This window comes from Heterodontus francisci, chromosome 1, assembly GCF_036365525.1.
Source record: "Heterodontus francisci isolate sHetFra1 chromosome 1, sHetFra1.hap1, whole genome shotgun sequence".
Lineage (NCBI taxonomy): Eukaryota > Metazoa > Chordata > Chondrichthyes > Heterodontiformes > Heterodontidae > Heterodontus > Heterodontus francisci.
Genome location: NC_090371.1, coordinates 194,725,277 through 194,747,112, shown reverse-complemented (window position 1 = coordinate 194,747,112; position 21,836 = coordinate 194,725,277). Strand labels below are relative to the sequence as shown.

Sequence of the window (21,836 nt, the reverse complement as noted above, 5' to 3'; positions counted from 1 at the left end):
GAGGATGTCGAAGTGCCATCTGTTCGCTTCGTTTTGACTTCATGTTTTATAAATGCACTCTGTGCTTTTGAACAGAGCAGGAAACCATGATCTGCTGCGAAGTGAAGCAGCGCATGGGACCCGATAGAAGTATTTATTGGCACCTAGAGTGTAATGTACGTTTAGTTTGTTCATAACTAATTCAGAAAATACAATTCTCTTAGTTAATTTCTATATTGGTTTATTCCACCTTAACGCTCAAAAGTCATCTAGAAATGAGGTATAGGCTTCAGTCTTTAGCATGGATATAATAGTGAGTTCAGTCATTCTCATTCAATAGGAAATCACTGTTATTTCAATGCTGTAGACACTCAAGCTGCTGTTATTTGCTCCTCACAGGAGGGACCATCTCTCAGCGACTTCAACTAATTTCTCCAGCAGCTATCTGGTGCAAGCAAACATGGAGCAGTATCCCTGTTATACTTTCCCCAGATGTGTCTGGAATTCTGCCTGCCAGATGTGAGTACGAATATAACAGCGATCCACGTTTGTTGTTGCAGGTAACTTCAGTGGTGACGACACGTTGGCTTCGCCTATTAGGACACTGGATCTTTCAACTAATCCAGATAGTGCGTGCACTTTAAAAGTGACATACGTTTTCCTGGGGACCAAAGTTAAAGCTAAGGATTTCTTAAAGATATTCCTGGAATGCGATAACTGCGTTGCAAAATCGCCACGATGGCACAAGCAATCCAACTTTTAAAAACATCATCTTGAAGATTTATGTGTAAACTCCGCATTAACTTTTATTTTCTCTAACAAAAAGTTGCAGGTCATAACAATCTCCACGTTGAATGTTTAACTTTGGTAGTTGCACATTTTTAACTGATGTCTAATTCCCCCAGGGAGTAATACATATGTTTCACATATAGTGCTGTCTGATGGAAGCAGTAAAAGTCCTTGTCTGAGATCAGAGACCACAATATTACAGGGTAAGGTCTAGCGAGCAAATTCTTTCAAAAGCATCGAAAGATGAGAGTCAAAACTTAAACTGAAGTTCTATAAATACTTCAATGTTAAACAAGCACCCAGAACTGATGACTGGAGTAAAAAAGGTGCAGTGGAGCACATTTGGTGATTAGTTAACTAAGACCCGGAATGCGGTGTTCAATGAGACATGTACACAGTTGTTGTTCTTTCTTACCTAATGCTCGATCGCTGGGTTCACACTGTGGAGCGCTATGCACTATTGTCACAAGAAGGACAGGCAGAGCAAACGTGGCCAGGTTCATTTCTCTCCGTTTGTGTGCACTGCTCTCTGACAATGACACTAGACGACAGGCTTGAACTATATGTGTGCACCGTTGCGAAATAGCATCTGAAAGGCAATGTGCATGTTTTATAAGAAATACGGCGGAATATCATATTACCGTATTGCCACGTGGAGGTACAATTACAATCGTGAAATTACAAGAGTTAAATACCAGTTAGTCTCGGTGGAAATGTGGCCATTCGTCACTGTAAAAACCTTAGCCTCGCACAGACTGCTCCTAAACCATTGCAGGAAATGTATAAAGAGTTACACGCCAGTAGTAACTATCATCTTATTCGCACGCCGCAACGTCTTTGTTCCTTTCGATTATTTCCTCAAAGGACGGACTTGTATTTAAATAAAATTCAGTTCGACACACCAAGTGGTCTCACGAAACTTTTATTGTTGCTTCGTTTTTCTGTCGCGAAGCTCACATCGAATGTAAACACGGTAAACACGTTCAGTATTAATCCCACAACGCCCCCGCCCCCCGCCTTGAAATCTATACTCTAAATCAACGACTTTGAGCCTACATTGTGGACATCGTTCAACTCAAATGGAATTCCCTTGATCTGTAAAAGCGTTCCTTTTTGCTTTATCGTTTTTTTTCGTTTTAAACAGAACCATGAATTCTTTAACTTTTTGGCACAGGATTTAAGACAGGTTAATGAATAACATCTTACCCTTCAAGAAAAGTTTATTAATTCTGTAACTGCTCTATAGAAAGCTTAACAAAGTTCAAGTGATACAGTGCAAACAGATAGTTTTAACTGACACCTCTTCCCCCATATATATAAAGCTTGATAATAATTTTGCACAAAACTGCGAAAATACAAATATTTACGGAAAAAGACGAAAACTCGGACCATAATACATTCCTTCAATAAAATATTTAATATCATAAAAAGACGTTTGCCTTTGGCTCATGGTTTTCCTCATAACACTGGAATGATCTGAAAGTGCATGTAGTCTCACGTGCTTCTGACTGGCAGAACTTACTGTTGGTGAAGGGGTCACTGGATGTCTGGAGGTGCCCCTCAGATTCTCTGCAGGCAGTAATCGTTCTCTGTATCCAAGGAGCTGTTGTGTCCAGAGGAGGGATACAAATCCTTTTTAAGCATCCGGTTGACTATGTTGACCAGGACTTTCTTGTACTGTTGACGCAGCAGCGAATAGACAAAAGGATCAGAAGCAGCTTTGCAGTAGGCGAGGCACTTACTCAGAACTCCCCAGTAGTAGCTAATGGTCACGAAGGGAAGCAGCTCTATCAACCTGTGCGGGGAGGGCAGAAAACCATACCGGCTTCATTAATATGTTTTAAAGGCCTGCAGTCTACTTGCAATCAAATCACCAGCGAGAATACCTATTATCGCTCCCCATTACAAAACACTACAGCATAGATGCAGGCCATTCGGCCCAACTGCTCTATACCGGTGTTTATACTCCACTCGTGTTTTCTCTACTTCATCACCAGTGCATCACCATCCAGTCTTCTTAATTGGAGGGCCGACTGTCACCTTAAATACCTATACAGAACAGCACCTCCTCCCTTATAAGTGCATTCATCCATTTGAATAGTTTTAGCACAATCTGCTTCTGAAACAACATCTTGAGACTTACATCTTGCTTGCTGTTTGATCAGTTATAACCTGTAACAAAAATGCCAATCAAGAAATAGGTATATCATGTTGGGCGAATACTCTATATTGCAATAAAAGCAAAATACTACACAGATGCTGGAAATCTGAAATAAAAACAAAAAGTGCTGGAAATACTCAGCAGGTCTGGCAGCATCTGTGGAGCGAGAAACATAGTTAACCTGAACTGGTCACAAACCTGAAATGTTAACACAGTGATCCCGTCACACCATCCTTCAGCGCTAATAGAGACATTATTTGATGAAAACGACACGGTGTATTCATTACATTTGAAGAAAAAGTGGAGGTATAACTCTTCATTTTAGCGACATCTGCACAGTACAGCAGATAAGTTATATGGGTCTTTTGGTGTCTGAACAGTAATAAGTGCTCAATGTTACTTGTAAGTAAGTTGAATGGACTATCGTTTTTTCTGAATTTCCAGGCTGTTGGCCGGATACGGTGGTTGAGTTGGACACAGCGAGGGCTGCACCGACGTACCAGCGGCGATTTTCTCTGCTTCAGTTGCGCCTCTGGTGTACCATTGGCGAAGCTTCCACACAGTGGAGGGTGCTGTTGACGTGGCGAAGCTTTATTAAATCAATGCTGGAGTATGGCTAAGTGTAAGGAACCTTTATGGTTATAGGTTTTGTTTTTCGGGAATGTGAACCACTAATGCATTCTGCAAAGGCTAGAACAGGGCCTGCAGTTTCACGAAGTTGTTCTGGGGTTTTCAGTGTAAGTATCATGGAATTTCAAGCGCAATTACCTCTCGCTCAATAATATTAAAGTCAAATACTGCGGGTAAATCAGAAATCAGAAGAATAACTAATGTAGGTGGGAAGAGTCAACCTTCCCGGACCATGAACCCACCATCTAACAACAACCCACTGTCTCCATGACTGTCACTGACCTCATCTCCTCTGGATATTTTCCATCTACAGCTTCCCATGAGTCCCGCAACCCCGAACAGCCCTTTTCTATCTTTTTCCCAAAATCCACAAACAGGACTGTCCCAGCAGACCCATGGTTTCAGCCTGTTCCTGCCCCACTGAACTTATTTCTTCCTGTCTTGACTCTGCTTTTTCTTCCCTTGTCCAATCTCTTCCTGCCTCTTCTGACACCCTATATATATCATTTTAACAATTTCCAGTTTCCTGGTCCTAACCGCCTCCTCTTCACCATGGACGTCCAATCTCTCTACACCTCCATCCCTCACCAGGATGGTCTGAGGGCTCTCAGCTTCTTCCTTGAACACTGTAATGTGTTCTTTATGTTGTCTGATGGTGACTCTGGCTTCAAGTCGCATGACTACATCCTGATAGTTAGCTCATTAGCATACTGAGATCTTTAAAGGACATCACTCTTAAAGCAATCATACAACACACACAAACCCAACCAGTCCTCATCCACCACCACCCTTCTCCGCCTGGCTGAACCTATTCTCACATTGAACAATGTACCCCTTTAACTCCACTCACTTCCTCCAAATAAAAGGTATTGCTATGGGTACCCACATGGCTCCTAGTTATGCCAGTCTTTTTGTGGGGTATGTGAAACATTCCTTGTTCCAGTGCTACTCTTAATCTCTTAACATTGACAACTGTATTGCTGCTGTTTCCTGCTCTCACCTGGAACTGAAAAACTACATCAACGTTGCTTCCAATTTCTACCCTTCTCATACCTTCACATAGTCCATCTCTAACACTTCCCTTCCCTTCCTTGACTTCCCCATCTCTATTCCTTTGGATAGGTTGTCTACTAATATTCATTATAAGCCCACAAACTCCCACAACTACCTCAACTACACTTCCTCACACCCTGCCTCCTGTAAGGACTCCATTCCATTCTCCCAGTTTCTCCGTCTCTGTCGTATCTGTTCTGATGATGCAACCTTCCATAACAGGGCTTCTGCTATTCTTCCCTTTTCATCAACCAAGCATTCCCTCCACCACATGCCTCCACACCACCCCCCCCCCCCCACCCACCCCCACCCCACAGGGCCCTCAACAGTGTCTGACCCATTTCCTGCACTTCTGCCCTCACCCCTTCCCCTCCCTCCCAGCTTCCCAGAACTGTGACAGGGTTCCCCTTGTCCTCACTTCCCACCCCACCAGCCTCCACATCCAAAGGATTATCCTTCGCCATTTCTGCCATCTCCAGGATGATGCCACCATGTAACACATCTTCCTTTCCCTTCCCCTGTCAGCATTACAAAGGGACCATTCCCTCCGTGACACCCTGATCCACTCCTCCATCACCCCCAACACCTCGTCCCCTTTCCACAGCACCTTTCCATGCCATCACAGGAGGTGTAACATCTGCCCTCTTACCTCCTCTCTTCTTACCATCTAAAGCTCCAAACACTCCTTCCAGGTGAAGCAGTAACTTACTTGTACTTCTTTTAAATCAGTATACTGTATCGCTACTCACAATACCCTCTCTTCTACACTGGGGAGACCAAACGCAGATTGGGTGACCACTTTGCGGAACACCTCCTCTCAGTCTGCAAGCATGACCCCAAGCTTCTGGTTGCTTGCCATTTTAATCACCACCTTGGTCTCATGCCCACATTTCTATCCTCAGCTTGCTGCAGTGTTCCAGTGAAGCTCTATGCAAGCTCGCGGAACAGCACCTAATCTTCTGATTAGGCACTTTATAGTCTTCTGGACTCAACATTAAGTTCAATGATTTCAGACCATGACCCCTATTTTGATTGCTTTTTTTTAAAAACCATGTGCTGGTCTTAAATTTATTTTTTGTGTTTTTGCTTTCGGACAGAACTATTCATTATTCTGCAATTAACACTCTCTGGACAAATGCTTTGTCTTTTACTGCAACGATGACCACTCCCTTTTCCTTTTATGCCATGACAACTTGGTCATTTAATCTCTCCCACCCTCTACCCTATCACAGATCTTCCTTTTTGTTCTTTCTCCCACTCCCCCCTTTCAATGGCATAAAACCCATCATATTTCTATCTTCCTTCAGTTCTGAAGAATTCATACTCAACTCAAAATGTCAACTGTTTCTCTCTCCACAGATGCTGCTAGACCTGCTGAGTATTTCCAGCACTTTCTGTTTTTTGTTCCATCCAGCTCAAATCTGATCTTTCGTTTGATTTAAAAACATTGCACTCGAAGCTGTCCCCACCCTCAAAACTGGCCACGCTCCCGGATCAAATTAATTACTATCAGGAGCTTCCACTAATTATGCTTGCTTACAGCTCTTTAAGGCAACGTTTAAAATTGAGCTTTTTTAGGCACAAGGGCACTAATAGGCACATTTTGAAAGCTTTTAAATATTCAAGAATATTTAATCTCCTAAGAAACTGAATGTTGTACACCAATGAAACTTCTAAATGGTTCTTTACAGTTTTCTAAAATCATTTTCATTTATTGCAGATCAGGTTACTTGCAGCTGGTGGATGAGGCATTCTTCCTAAAACTGTTAATTTTTGGAGATAAATCCATTTTCAGCTGTCTTAATGAAACTGCACCAGATTACCACTCTTAAACATGTCAAAGAATATTATTTAATGCAAGCAAAAGAACCAACAATTACATTCTAAAATGCTGCCTGATTGTGCTGGTTCATGGAAGAGTTTACATTTGCCAATATGCAAATGAGTTTGAGTGGAAACTTGAGCAAAAGTTCAGTTCAGACAACTAGTGCAATTTTGAGCCCAATTTGTCCCTGGATTGCCAATTACAATCAAAGCAGCAACTATAGGTTAGTTGTTCTCTGTCCACAAATCTTGCCTGAACTGCTGAGTGTTTCTAGCCTTTTCTGTTTCTATTTTATGCTGGCTGTACTAATTTTCTGTCATATTTTACCTCCTGAGAATTGCCTGGCAAGACAAGACCAAAAGTGTCAAGTGACAACAATATAGGCTAATGAATACTTCACACATATTTAACTGGATGTAACAAATCCCAAGGAATCAACTTGTGAATCTCAAATCAATTCATGGTGAGGCTCGTAGTCCTTATCCAACTCATGCAATGGAGCTTTCCAGCAACAAAAATAACAACTCATATTTATGGAGCGCCTTTAATGTAGTAAAATATCCCAAGGCACTTCATAGGAGCACTATCAAACGACATTTAACACTGAGCCTCGTAAGGAGATATTAGGGAAGCTGATCAAAAATCTGGTCAAAGGTTTTAAGGAGTGTCTTAAAGGAGGAAAGAGCAGTAGAGAGGTTTAAGGAGGAAATTCCAGAGTTTAAGACCTTGGCAACTGAAGGCACAGCCACCAATGCTATTGTGATTAAAATCTGGGATGCACAGGAATCCTGAATTGGAGGAGCACAGAGATCTCGCAGGGCTGTAGGGCTGTAGGAGGCTACAGAGCTACTGAGCATTGAGGCCATGAATGGATTTGAAATCAAGGATGAAAATGTTAAAATTGAGGCATTGTTTAACTGGGAGCCAAAGCAGGTCAGCGAACATAGGGGTAATGGGCAAATGGGACTTCGTGCAAGTAAGGAGATGGGCACCAGAGTTTTTTGATGACCCCATGTTTATGGAGGGTAGAATATAGGGGGCCAACCAGGGGAGCATTGGAATAGTTAAGTCCAGAGATAACAAAGGCATGGGTGACAGTTTCAGCAGCAGATAAACTGAGGCAAGGGTAGAGTCAGGTGATGTTATGGAGGTAAAAACAGGAAGACTTAGTGATGGCATGGATATGTGGTCAGAAGCCCATCTGAGAGTCAAATATGACACTAAGATGCAAACAGTCTGGTTCAGCCTCAGATAATTGCCAGGGAAATGGATGGAGTTGGTGTCTAGGGAACAAAGTTTTTGGTGGGACTAAAGACAATGACTTCAGTCTTCCCTATATTTAGTTGGGGGAATGTTCTGTTCATCCAGTACCGGATGTTAGACAAGCAGTCTGATAATTTAAAGACAGTGGAGAGACGAGTGAGGTAGAGCTGGGTGTTGTGGAAACTGATGCTCTGTCTTCAAATGATATTACTGAGGGCAGCACGCAGATGAGAAATAGGGGACAGCCAAGGACAGATCCTTGTGGGGCACTAGAGGTAATGATGTGGGACTGGGAAGCAAAACCATTGCAGGTGGCTTACTCTGGAAAACCTGAACTCTCAGTTGGAGAGGAGGGAGGGGAGTCTGGTTCATATTTCAGTAATGGGGACTATCCGTGATGTGGGCGATACATTGTCAGTAATATTTTCTTTCAGGTCAAAGCTCTGTTTAGCACTGAAGAGCTTAAAAGTGGCATACAGCCTTGCCGTCTCAATCTGATTAGGCACAGTGTAATGGCTCAATCATTCCAATGGGAGCAAAATACCACATGACGGTAATGCTTGCTTTTCTAAAGAACTTTCAGGGACTTGATTAAGACTTGTAGATACTTTTTCAATGAGCTTATCCTAGACAATACTTTTGCAACTCCAGACAGTCTGTTAAAAATAGACTTAGAAATCATAGGCCCTGGTTAAGTGCCGCAAGAGCTTATTTCCAGGATGCTCTGTTAAAAGGGCTTTTAAGAGATTGAAACTGCATGCCAATATATAATGGTGCTGCATTAGTCCATCTCTATCCAATTTATTATTTAAGGCAATTGTCAGACGACGGTTACTACTTAACTGTAATGTTGTGTTTCTCTTGTGCAGGAGCCATTCCAATATAAAAAATGAAGGTCAAATAATTAATGGCAGTAGCTCGGTGATGTACAGATGGTGCATCTTAGTTTTAGTAGCAAAAGAGGGAAATATACATCTTGGAAACTAGATATGTTGGCTCGAATTAATAGCCAATACCTGTTTAGTTGTTGAGGTTGTGGGGACATAGGACATAAGAAATAGGAGCAGGAGTCGACCATACGGCCTGTCAAGCCTGACCCGCCATTCAATATAGTCATGCCTAATCTTGGGTTTCAACTCCATTTTCCTGCCTGCTCCCCATATCCCCTGATTCCCTGAGAGACCAAAAATCTGTTTATCCCATCCTTGAATATATTCAACAATGTAGCAATCACTATCCTCCGGGGTACAGAACTCCAAAGATTCACAACCTTTTGAGTGAAGAAATATCTCCACATCTCAGTCCTAAATGATTGTCTCCTTATCCTGAAATTGTGCCCCATGTTTTAGATTCCCTAGCCAGTGGAAACAACCTGTCAGTGTCTACCCTGTCAAACCCCTTCAGAATTTTGAATGTTTCAATGAGATCACGTCTCATTCTTCTAAACTCCAGAGAATAGAGGCCCAATTTACTCAGCCTGTCACCATAGGACAACCCTCTCATCCCAGGGATCAACTAATGCACCTTCGCTGTACTGCCTCCAGTGCAAGTATATCCTTCCTTAAATATGGAGACCAAAACTGCACACAGTATTCCAGGTGTCATCTCACCAAAGCCCTGTACAAATATAACAAGACTTCTTTGTTCTTGTACTCCAATTACCTTGCAATAAAGAACAACATGTCATTTGCCTTCTTAATTACTGGTTGTACCTGCATGCTTTCTGCTTTCCTTGTACACCCAAGTCTCTCTGAACATCAATGTTTACAAGTTTCAGATCTTTTAAAAAATATTCTGCTCCTCAATTCTTACAGCCTGTGAATAACCTCACACTTTTCCACATTATACTCCATCTGCCACCTTGTTTGCCCACTCACTTATCCTGTCTATATCTCTGCAGTCTCTCTGTGACCTCCTCACAGCTTGCATTTCCACTTAGTTTTGCAGCACCAGCAAACTTATATATATTACTCTCTGTCTCTTTGTCTAAGTCATTAATATAGATCGTAAATAACTGAGGCTCCAGGACTGATCCTTGCGACACTCCACCAGTCACAGCCTGCCATCTTGAAAATGCCCCATTTATGCCTACTCGTTGCTTCCTGTCTATGAACTAATCCTCTATCCATGCTAATTTATTACTCCCAGCTCCATGAGCCCTTATCTTGCCTATTAACCTTTCATGTGGCACCTTATCAAATGCCTTTTGGAAATCCAGATATACTATATCTACTGGTTCCCTTTTATCTACCCTACTAGTTACATCCTCAAAAAATTTGAATAGATTTGTCAAACACAATTTTCCTTTCATAAAATCATGTTGACTTTGTCTGATCATACTATGATTTTCTAAGTGCATTGTTAAGACTTCCTTAACAATAGATTCCAGCATTTGCCGATGACTGATATCAGGCTAACTGGCCTGTAGTTCCCTGTTTTCTCTCTCCCTCCATTCTTGAATGGCAGTGTTACATTTGCTAACTTCCACTCTGCTGGGACTGTTCCAGAACCCTGGGGATTTTGGAAAATCATAGCCAGTGCATCCACTATCTCTGCAGCTATCTCTTTTAGAACCCTAGAATGTAGGCCATCAGGTCGTGGGGATTTGTCAGATTTTTGTCCCTTAAGTTTCTCCAATAATTTTTTCTACTGATAATAACTACTTTCATTTCCTCACTTTTTCTAGTCCCTAGATTGCCCTTTTTTTTCTGGTATGCAACTTGTGTCTTCTTTTGCGAAGACAGTCAGACATTTTTGTTCAATATCTCTGCCATTTCCACATTCCCCATAATAATTTACCTGTCTCTGCTTCTAAGGGACCAATGTTTACTTTAGCTACCCTCTTCCTTTTTATACACTTGTAAAAGCACTTACAATCTGTTATAATATTGCTAGCTAGTTTACTTCCATATTTAATTTTTTCCCTTTTTATCAACTTTTTGGTTGTCCTTTGCTGGTTTCTAAAACACTCCCAATCCTCAGACTTGTTACTATTCTTTGCAACATTATAAGTCTCCTCTTTCAATCTTTAACTATCCTTAACCTCCTGAGTAGCTATAGATGGACCAATCTTGCTGAGTTTTTAATTTTCAATGAAATATATTTTGTTGAACATTAACTGTTTCCCACTGTTTATTTACTGCTATAACTTTTAGTCTACTTACCCAATCAACCTCAGACAGCTCCTCATACTTACTGTTACAGCCAGGTGAGGAGGGGGCCCCAGGCTCCCCTCTTACCCTTCCACTTATTTGACTGCAACAAGGTTTATTCCTTTTTTAAGCAGTGGTCGTGCTTACAACCTCAGTGAGTATTTTACCTTTTACCTGAATGTGATCATGAAAGACAGGTTTTTGTGAGTTTAAACAAGGAAGAGGTGAGTTTATTATACTTAACAATTTAAAACGTATCTAGAAAAAAAGCATAAATTTATGCTACACATTCATGCACACATTCACACGAGACTCACACACACACAAATAGATTACAGAGGAAAAATTAGATTTTGTGGTTGGATTAGAGTCCAGAATAAATGGAAATTAAATACACAGTCTGTGAAGTTGGATGATTCAGAGGTCTTCTGGGTGAAGTTGTAATCTTGAAGTCCTTGACTGGTCAAAGTGCACTTTGTGGGTGGCCTGCTTGGCTCAAGGCTTTCTTGGAGGCAGATATTTAGGTGGCTCTCTTCCCCTGGTCTCTGTTTGTAGCAGTCTGTAGGTTTGGAAGGTGCACAGTCGCAGATAGGGTTCAAACTTATGTTATCTGGCGAGAGAGAGGGAGAGGCACACAGCCTTTCCCCTGCTGCACAGTCTGAGTTACTGCTTGTCTGTCTTTGCTCAAGGAAACTTTTTGTTTTCACAGAGATCGACAGATGGTCACATGACGGCCTCAGTGTATTCGCTGGAACCTTCTAATGATATTCTAGGTTAGGAATTAGCTCCCCAAGCCCCAGGATACCAATATGTACACTTGGAGGGTGTTTGCTCTTTGAAAGTCACAGTGTTAGGATTGCTTTGAATGTCATGCTAATGAAGCAATCCTATGTAATTCAATCACTTAAAGCAAGCCATTGTTCTGGGTCCATGCTGCCCAGACCTCTGTCTCTGGTTGGGTTTTTGTAATGTGAAAAGGGGTTTCAGATGCAAATTGCGGGGGCCATCTTGGCTGCTAGTTTTTTTAAAGTTAACTGCAGGATTTTTTCCATTAAAAGTTTAATTTAAGTTTCCAATCAATGAATTAATAATCCCTCATTTGGCATATCGTGTTTTTGTGATACTATGTAATTGATTTTGTTTATGTTTAAGATACTTGTTTGTGATTGGAATATGTCACTTTCAAACCTCACATGAAATTCTATGGTATTATGACTACTTTTTCCCAGCAGATCTTTTACTATGTGATTACTAATTAATCCTGCCTCAGTACACAATACTAAATCTAAAATAGTTTCATCCCTAGTTGGTTTCACGATGTATTGCTCCAAGAAACTGTCACATAAGCATTCCACAAGCTCATCTTCTAGATCACCCTTGCCAATTTGATTGGTCCAATTTATTTGAAGAGTAAAGTCCCCCACAATTATTATGTTGCCTTTGTTACAAGCACCAATAATTTCTTGGTTAATGCTCTGTCCAACAGTATATCTACTCTGAAAACAGAATTGCAGTTATGGGATGGAGCACATTTCCACAAAGTGAACCCAATGGAATGGACCATCAAATCTACAGAACAGAAACCGGCCATTTGGCTTAACTAGCCTATGACAGCATTTATGCTCCACAACAGCCTTCTCCCATCCCTCTTCAGTTAACCCTCTTAGTACATCCTGGTATTCCTTTCTCCCTCATGTGCTTATCTAACTTCCCCTTAAATGCATCTATGCTATTCATTTCATCTACTCCTTGTGGTAGTGTGTTCCACATTTTTACTACTCTTTGGGTGAAGAGGTTTCTCCCTAATTCCCTATTGGATTTACGAGTGACTATCTTATATTTATGGCCTCTAGTTTTGTTCTCTTCCACAAGTGGAAACATTTTCTCCATATCCATCCTGTCAAATCTTTTCATTATCTTAAATATCTCTATCAGATCACCCCTTAGCTTCTCCTTTCTAGAGAAATGAGTCCCAGCCTGTTCAATCTTTCCTGATACTTCTAATTCTCACCTGTGTTCTCATATAATGATGTACCTGTTTGAATGATAAACCGAGAAATGAATTTGATTTTCATAAGCATGGCAGCACAGTTGAAATACTTTTGATCAAACTCACCATCATTTTCCAGACTTGGAAATAAAGTAATGGGGTATTAAGTAATAATTATAAAGTGAATCTATTGGTCTGGGTTCCACAGCAACATTTAAAATCCCAACTTTCCAGTCATTCAGTTAAGTGGCTGCAGAGAAGTAATGCTTTCCTTTCCCTGAAGACACCAGAATGAATGAAACAGACCCACATCCAAAGACACCATCCAAATTCAAACCAAAACTAACATATTAAAAGATTATTTATTACTTTATCAATGGAATTTTTTTTTTAAACTGTCTCAATTCCAAGTTTCTCACAGAAATGAAATATATTATGGTACAAACTCAATAGTTTGAAAAGGACTGTGTACCCTTTTGTTGTAAAAAGGCAGCCTGTTATGATGCGGATTGCAGTCAAACAGCATTGTGCATTGTAAAAATATCAGTGCAATGATTTCTATGATGTCACTTTGATAAAAGAAATCCTTAGCCTTTTTCAGTTGTTCTTTTCCAGCAATAGACATTCCTACTGTAAAAAGTAAATATCTAAATGTAAACCAATCAAAGCTTAGATCTAGCACTGCCTGTGAAAACCAAACAAAGTGAAACTTCTTTTGTTTACTGTTTTTTTATATCTGTATTCATCGCTAATGCATCCTCTTTAAAATAAGGACCTGATCAATCTGTTACCATAGTTTATCTCAGAGCATGGCAATGAACAGCCAATTCAACTAACTTCTATTTTATGTTTCTACAGCAGTGTCCGAATAACTATCTAAATTACAGTACTGGCGTCTCTTACTCAAAGATTATGTTTCCAAACTTGATTGGTCAAATATCGAGAGCAGATGCTGAGATGAGTACAGAGTATGTTCTTATCAGTGTCTTGGACAACTTGCTGAATGGAGAATGCAATGCTGATCTCAGGTTGCTGGGCTGTTCCATCATTGCTCCACATTGTGAAAACAATAACATTCTTGCCAATATGCTTGTGAAGCCCTTAAAAAAGAGTGTCAGCATTCATTTTAACTGTTACAGATGGCTTGGCCAAATTTCATGGACTGTGACCGGTTCTTTGTCAGTGAAGAGGAGGGTTGCTATGACCCAATAGGAAAATACAGAGGTAGGTATCTAATTTTATTTCAGCCTGGACATTATGCTGTGAAACCTAGCTTGTATATTTTCAGCAAGAAATAATAATTAACTGTGAAATAGCATGCTCGACCTATCACACTAAGTTAGATTCTGTCCCTTACACAACACTTTACAATATTGGTTCAGATAAAAAAAAAAGATGAAACGTACAACACCCAGTGATTCAGTGATAAATATCCCATAGTGTTTGGCATTGAGCCATCAGGGCAGTTTTAACATAACCCACCTGCTGGTAAACTGACGGGATTGGGTTGGCTGTCCAGCTTACACCCTGCTCGGTTTTACTTTTCAATGAATCCTCTGTGCTGAGTTAAGTAATCTCTTCCAGCACAGCAAGCAACAGGGGTGAGAGTGGTCATTGTTGTTGGTGGGCCTGTAGTCAGTGACAGAACCCAGAGGTTAGAGAGAAGAAATAAATAGCCAGCATTCCTGGTCTGAACTAATATCCAATGACTGAAGCTGGAAGTATCAATGTGTGCATGTTGGATGAGGACAGACTCCCGTTTGCTTGTGATGCCCCACATACCATCCAGTCTGACACAACATTCAAGCCCTCGGGAAGGTTGCACTTACCCTCAAACAAAAACAATAAATACTGGAAATACTCAGCAGGTCTGGCAGCATCTGTGGAGAGCGAAGCAGAGTTAATATTTCAGGTCAGTGACCCTTCATCAGAAGAGCTGCTGAGTATTTCCAGCATTTCTTGTTTTTGTTTCAGATTTCCAGCATTATTTTACTTTTATTATGCACTTACCCTCAGCCTTCCCCCCCCACCCCCCCCACCCACCCCCCCCACCCCCCGATTGTTATTGTAAGCTTGTGACAGTGATTTACACTGCATTCATACGTCAGTTTTGCATCAGTCGAAGCTTTTACTTGGGTGGAGGGAGGGATCAAAATGAATTGCAATTTTCGTTGATGTGTTAAGAAGGTCAGAGGTCTCTGGTAGTCTATTACCTTCTGCATGGTATGGTATGAGGCAATACTTGAGGTCCATTTTGCTATTGGCAGGGGACATTGGTGGTGTGTAAAAGGCAAGATAGATGTGTGCAATCTTTACAGGTTCTGGAAGGGATTTCAATGCACATTCATTGGCACCTTGCAAATGATTACCCAACACATGTATCAGGTCAGGATGTAATGTGAAACTTGTTGGTTTTAGATCTGAATTGCGGTAAACTTAGATCTGTCTCCCATTTCCCTAGCACTCACTAACCTTGATATGCACCTAGTATAGTTGAAAATGCAAATTTATATATTTCACTATTTGCGCCCACTACCAGAAAATCAATAATATTCACTATATATTCACATGGTGACCACATTGTCAGACAGTAAAAGACTGAATGTTGCATGTAAAATAAAAACAAAAATTGCTGGAAATACTCAGCAGGTCTGGCAGCATCTGTGGAGAGAGAAGCAAATATAACATTTCAGGTCAGTGACCTGTCATCAGAACTGGCAAATGTTAGAAATGTAATAGGTTTTAAGCAAATAAAGCAGGGGTGGGACAAGAGGTAACAAAAAGGAAGGTGTTGATAGGACAGAGGGTCACAGAGAATAACTGACAAGAAGGTCATGGAGCAAAAGCAAAGGGTGTGTTAACGGTGTGCTGAAAGATGAAGTGTTAGTGCAGAGAGGGTGTGAATTGACAGAAGAATGAACAGCCCTGGCCAAAAGCACAAACATGAAAAAAACAGTGGTAAAAAAATGAATGATGAAACAAACTAAAACAAAATAAAAAATAAAAACTAAAATAGAAAAATGATAACTGAAAATAAAAAAGGGGGTCTATCATGCTCTGAAATTATTGAACTCAATGTTCAGTCCGGCAGGCTATAGTGTGCCTAATCGGTAAATGAGATGCTGTTCCTCGAGTTTGCATTGATGCTCACTGGAACACTGCAGCAAGCCCAGGACAGAGATGTGGGCATGGGAGCAGGGGTGTGTGTTGAAATGGCAGGCAACCGGAAGCTCTGGGTCATGCTTTCAGACTGAGTGGAGGTGTTCCACAAAGCAGTAATTCCATCTGCGTTTGGACTCCCCAATGTAGAGCAGATCACATTGTGAGCAGCGAATACAGTATACTAAATTGAAAGAAGCACAAGTAAATCGCTGTTTCACCTGAAAGGAGTGTTTGGGGCCTTGGATAGTGAGGAGAGAGGAGGCAAATGGGCAGGTATTACATCTCTTGCGATTGCATGGGTAGGTGCCATGGGAAAGGGACAAGGTGTTGGGGGTAATGGAAGAGAGGACCATGGTGTCACTGAGGGAATGATTCCTTCGGAATGCTGACAGGGGAGGGGAAGATGTGTTTTTTTTTCACCCTGTGCCTGCCCACTTTTTTTTTCATGTTTGTGCTTTTGGCCAGAGCTGTTCATATTTCTGTCAATTTATACCCTCGCTGCACTAATGCTTTGTCTTTCAGCACACCATTAACACACCCTTTGCCTTTGCTCCATGACCTTCTTGTCAGTTATTCTTTGTGACCCTATGTCCTATTAACACCTTCCCTTTTGCTATCTCTTGCCCCACTCCCACTTTATTTGCTTAAGACCTATTCATTTCTAACTTTTGCCAGTTCTGATGAAAGGTCACTGACTTGAAACGTTAACTCTGCTGCTCCACAGATGCTGCCTGACCTGCTGAGCATTTCCAGCAATTTTTGTTTTTATTTCAGATTTCCAGCATCTGCAGTATTTTGCTTTTATTTTAATGTTTCATGTAAACATGTTTGGATCATATAACATCTTTTAAGGTTGTTGTTCATTGCTAACAATTGCAGAACGCACCAAGACGCATCCAATATATAATTGCGAATGTTCATCATAAATTGTAGCCCTACAGTTTTTATGGGAAAGTGGAGAAGCGCAAATGAAGCATTTAATTAACTACTCAGTGCTTTTCGTCTTTGCATTACAATACTTTGCTTTGTAGTGCTGTTTCAGTGCTTTTACTGTTGTTGACACATCTTTAGGATGCCACTTCCAAGCCCAGGAGAACAATCGATTCATATCGATGACGCATTGCTAGCACTTGAATGAAAGCCAAGTTTCTTGTGATTATGAGAAATAAGCAATGGGTTACAATACACTGTTGGTTTTTAACACCACAGACCCACTCCAAATAAGCAATGAGCTAAATAAGCGATCATTCCCGCTAACTTGGACATACTTTAAATGGTTTGGACGGGTGTACTGCTGACGGAATCCCAAGGTTTGCACAACCGCTGCGAATGCAGATTGTGATTGTTATTCAGTGTAAACCTCCCCAGAACTAGCATGGCACTTAATGCAAAACAAGTGAATGCTTTATATTGTAGGAGCTCTTTCAATAATGCATTATTATCCCTGATTTTGCTTTAGCAGCCTTCATTAAAGGGTGTTATTTCCTATCTGTTCTTTATAAGGAAAATGCAAATTATTTGACAAACTATGGATAACCAAGAAAGCGGAATGTCTCAAGTGTTTTACCTGGTTATAACGTATGGAGCAAAACAGACAATAAACGATCCTATAAAAATGCTGATCTTCTTTGTTGCACGCTGTCTTCTGCTTTTTTGCTCCGCGAGGCAACGCTGTTTCACACTAAAATGAAAGGAAAGCAGCACTGAATTTCACACTGTTACCAGTTACACCTATGTGCTGAGTTCCAAGACTCCCACAGGCACGAAAATAATTGAGTAAATATTACGTTTTACTTCATTATATTTATTAAAAAATCCAGTCAATACTAATAGATAAACCATAAAAAGAGAAATCTTAATCAACAGCAGTGTTACGTTCATATAGCAGGGTTGTATTTCTAAGCAAGTCGGATTGGTCGATATGACTGCTCACAGAACAAACCCGCAAAGGTTTTTGATCTTTCATATTTTCTCTGGCACAAAAGAAGCTAAATTATTTGCAAAACCAAATTGGTTTCTATCCTACAACATACCCAATCCATCTTCAAAACAATAGTTTTTTGTATTTGCTTTTTGGAAAAAGAAGGCACTTTGAATAGCAAACGTACGATATCAAACACTGCCATACCTACAACGGAAACAAAACGCGCCAATACACTGCTATAAGATTGTGTTGTGTTACTCTGAATAAATAATATTGATAATATAAATAGGAAGTATATGTCAGTGAACGTTGAATACTAATTCTCGGGTCGGAAAGGTTACCATAAGAGCTTTGTAGCCACGTTGACACCACTCTGGCAGCGGAATGCACAGCCTGAAAGGGTGGTGGAAGCAGTTGCAATAGCTACTTTCAAAAGGGAATTGGATATATTCTTGAAAAGGAAAAAAGATACAGGGCTATAGGGAAACTGCAGGGGAGTGGGACTAATAGGCTAGCTCTTTCAAAGAGCCAGCACAGGGAGAATAGACCGAATGGCCACTTTCTGTGGAGTAACATTACCTGATTCTCTAATTCTTAAACCTCATTTGATAACAGGATGGCAGACACTATGGAATTGTTTACATACGACGCTTAACCGCCTGTAGAATACATGGGTGTTTATGTTCACTTTCACTTACAGCACGCTTAGTTCACTTGAAATATATTCTGCGGCACCCACACTGCATTGCATTGTGTTCAATAGTTATGGCGCCCACAACAAAGAAAACCTGGTGCAACAAACTTAAAAAAAGTTTGAAAAGTCAGACGGCATTACCTGGGGTGGATATCCACCAGTAAAACCAAAGTCTGCATGGTGATAATGTCTATTCTTCTACAATGAAAGCGTGCCACCTTCAAGACCTTCAGATATGTAAAGCACAATATTACGAGGGAAAGCATAAAGCTGGTGACATGAAAGACAATGGTGAATACTGTAAACTGTCTCCTCTCCATCTCTTCTTGCAGATGCAATGAACATGATGCGTACATATTATTGAAACCGACCCAGGTAAAAACAACTGCGACGATGGGAAAAGTGAGAGAATGGACCCAAGTGTAGCTCATCATAATCACGGCGTCCTTGTATCTCATCTTACTGGCATAACTTAAGGGGAACACCACGGCAATCCACTTGTCTATGCTTAATGCTGCCATGCTCAACATAGTGTTCGTGGTGAGAAATGTTTCCAAAAACCCAACTGTTTGACAGATGCAATCGCCAAATGGCTGTTGTTTTTTGACAATCCCCAACAATGTCGCTGGCATATTCAAAACGGTGATAAGCAGATTGCAAAAAGACAAGTTAACTATAAATATGCCCGGCACTTGCTTGCGGATGTCGGAGCTGTAGATGAAGCATATCAACACCAACAAGTTGGACAACAAGGAGACGATCAGCACCACAACGATGAACAGCACCAGAAGAACTTCTGTTAAGTCCATCTCTCAAAGGGTTGCTTTAGAGCAATAGATCAGAGCCCATCCTTTTATCTCGTGAAAGATTCAGTTGAAGCATCAGTATCGCCACTATTTACCTACTTTGATGCCTATTTTTCTACCTCTCCGCAATCCCACTCAACAGATGTTCAAGAAAGCTTCCCTAAATCGGAGCTGTCCAAAGTCCCGGAACCGACTGGAAGTATAACAAACGGAGAGTTTAAAAGGTACAGATGTTGCTGGAATAAAGTCGTGTTAACCTCAGTTCCTGCAGTACTCACGGGTGTAGTCGGGTTCCTTTAACAATGACTTCAGCACTGCACAGCCGAACAGCTTCTCCTCCTCAAGCTTGTCCTCCCTACCCCCTCAGTTGCTCTCAACTGAGCCAACAGTGTTGATCTCTCCCCAAATAGACCCCGTTTGTCACCTTTTCATTATCAGCTCTATCCAACAGTACCGGTCGAGTCTATGCGCACAGGGATCCTCGGTCCAAATGTACACGTTACACTGAATGACATTACAAAGAGGCAGTGAGCGAGAGCTCGCTGTCACCTTTGAAATTGCAATACACTGGAAGGGATTCTTCTGAAGACATCAAGCTGGTCACCAAGCCACGATGGCGCGTTGTGTCATTTTTCTTTGTTGGAGTTGTCTTATTTCCATGCCAGCTGTGACGTTTTGTAGCCTTTGAACGCCACTGAAGTACACGTACACAGAGATATTATTCAACTATCAGTGTTAACGTTTTGAGCAAGAACAGGGCAAGCGCTGTAACAGCATCGAAAATTCTGTTGGAGAGTGTGCTTTAGCTTGTTCAGTAGTGAAAGAAACCATTAACGGATAGTCGAGCGGTGGAAAATAACAAGTTTACAATGTCCACCTGCTTCGGTTGGCTGCCTGAGCTGGTGGGGGCAAATGAACGTTCAGCTGCTCTAGAATTGAAAGCTGATGACATTCTCACAACCGTGTACTGTTATGTGTGGTGTCATCTAATTGATTATACCATCTATTATAAAACATTACAAATTAAATCTGCTCCAATGATAGGCATCCACATATCCAGCAATAGATATTTATACACCCATGGAAATATACTATTTTGTATCACAACACTCTGTACAATATCAATTTCATTTGAAAACAATTGCACTGCGACAGTACAGGAGTAATCGTTTTGTTTAGGACCTGAAGAATTGTTCATCAATCTGAAATGTACAGCAAGGTCATATTAGATTGACTGGTTGCAACAGTTCATCCAAAATTCGAAAGGAGACATTTTATTGGGCCCAATGACCTTTTCCTTTTGTCAAGGTATTTAAATTGTGATATACATTTCCAAGTGTATTGACTGCCTGAAGGAACTATTTTCAGCTTCATAACCCCGCCAGTAATTGAGACACAATTGACTGTTGTAGTGAGTAACGTATTGTTTAATACATGGGAAATATAATACCAATTGAGTTAAATTTTTAGGAAAACACGATTCAATTAAGTTTTAATTGAAAAATCTCAGAGTTTAATTAACATTTTAATAGATGTAGATATTGATATCAATAGGAAGTGGGAAGCAAAGTTTTCCTTTCAGGATTAACTAATGATGTTTTCCAGTGAGTTTCATGTGATTGATATTTCCACTATTGCAGATGCAGTTTCCAAGTTAACCTCACTGATAAAGAACATTATGTAAAACATTCAAAATCGCTCCCAAACTGTGAGAGGTTACGCGAGCAATAAATACATTTAAAGTATTTATATTTATTCCAGCAATATCGTTTTTCAAATGCTTGAGGTACTTTATTTCTGATTTTATAGCTGATCATATTTAATTGATTGCTTGTTGAAAGAGAGGAAATCAGAGAAAAGGGTTTGGAGTAAAGCTAGGTTTTAGTACATTTTTAAACATATATGTTGCTGTTCATTCTTTCTTTCTATCTATCTATCTATCTATCTATCTATCTATCTATCTATCTATCTATCTATCTATCTATCTATCTATCTTCCAAAACAACAACCTGCATTTATATAGCTCCTTTAACATATATAATGTCCCAAGGTGTTTCACAGGGGCGTTATCAAACAAAATTTGGCACCAAGCCACATAAGGAGATATTAGGACAGATGACCAGAAGGTTGGTCAAAGAGGTAGATTTTAAGGAGTGCCTTAAAGGACAAGGCAAGGCATGGCCACCAATTGTGGAACAATTAAAATCGAGGATGCACAAGAGGCCAGAATTGGAGGAATGCCGAAATCTTGGAGGGTTGTAGGGTGGGACAAGGTCACACATTTTTAGAGGGGCGAGGTCATGGAGGGATTTGAAAACAAGGATGAACATTTTAAAATTGAGGCATTGCTTAACTGGGAGCCAATGTAGGTCAGCAAGCACAGGTGTGATGGATAAATTGGACATGGT

The 21,836-nt window shown here is 40.6% G+C and overlaps 2 protein-coding genes across 2 annotated transcripts in view; both read right to left on the bottom strand.

Annotated features, from left to right (window-relative positions):
• Positions 1 to 1,512, bottom strand: part of cpz (carboxypeptidase Z) — a 92,585-nt gene extending 91,073 nt beyond the window's left edge. Inside the window, exons 1-2 of the mRNA XM_068019006.1 lie at positions 1,464 to 1,512; positions 1,184 to 1,357 (exon numbers count right to left, since the gene is read on the bottom strand). Coding sequence (XP_067875107.1) covers positions 1,184 to 1,357; positions 1,464 to 1,491 — 202 coding nt within the window. The 5' untranslated portion in view covers positions 1,492 to 1,512. The remainder of the gene's footprint in view (positions 1 to 1,183; positions 1,358 to 1,463) is intronic.
• gpr78b (G protein-coupled receptor 78b) lies at positions 1,273 to 19,431 on the bottom strand. Its single transcript, XM_068019134.1, has 4 exons — positions 18,764 to 19,431; positions 17,572 to 17,685; positions 2,291 to 2,563; positions 1,273 to 1,357 (listed from the first exon to the last, which is right to left on the bottom strand). Exons 1-3 carry the CDS (start codon positions 19,429 to 19,431, stop codon positions 2,329 to 2,331), a joined length of 1,017 nt encoding a protein of 338 aa, XP_067875235.1. The 3' UTR covers positions 1,273 to 1,357; positions 2,291 to 2,328.
• Positions 19,432 to 21,836: the final 2,405 nt, after the last annotated feature.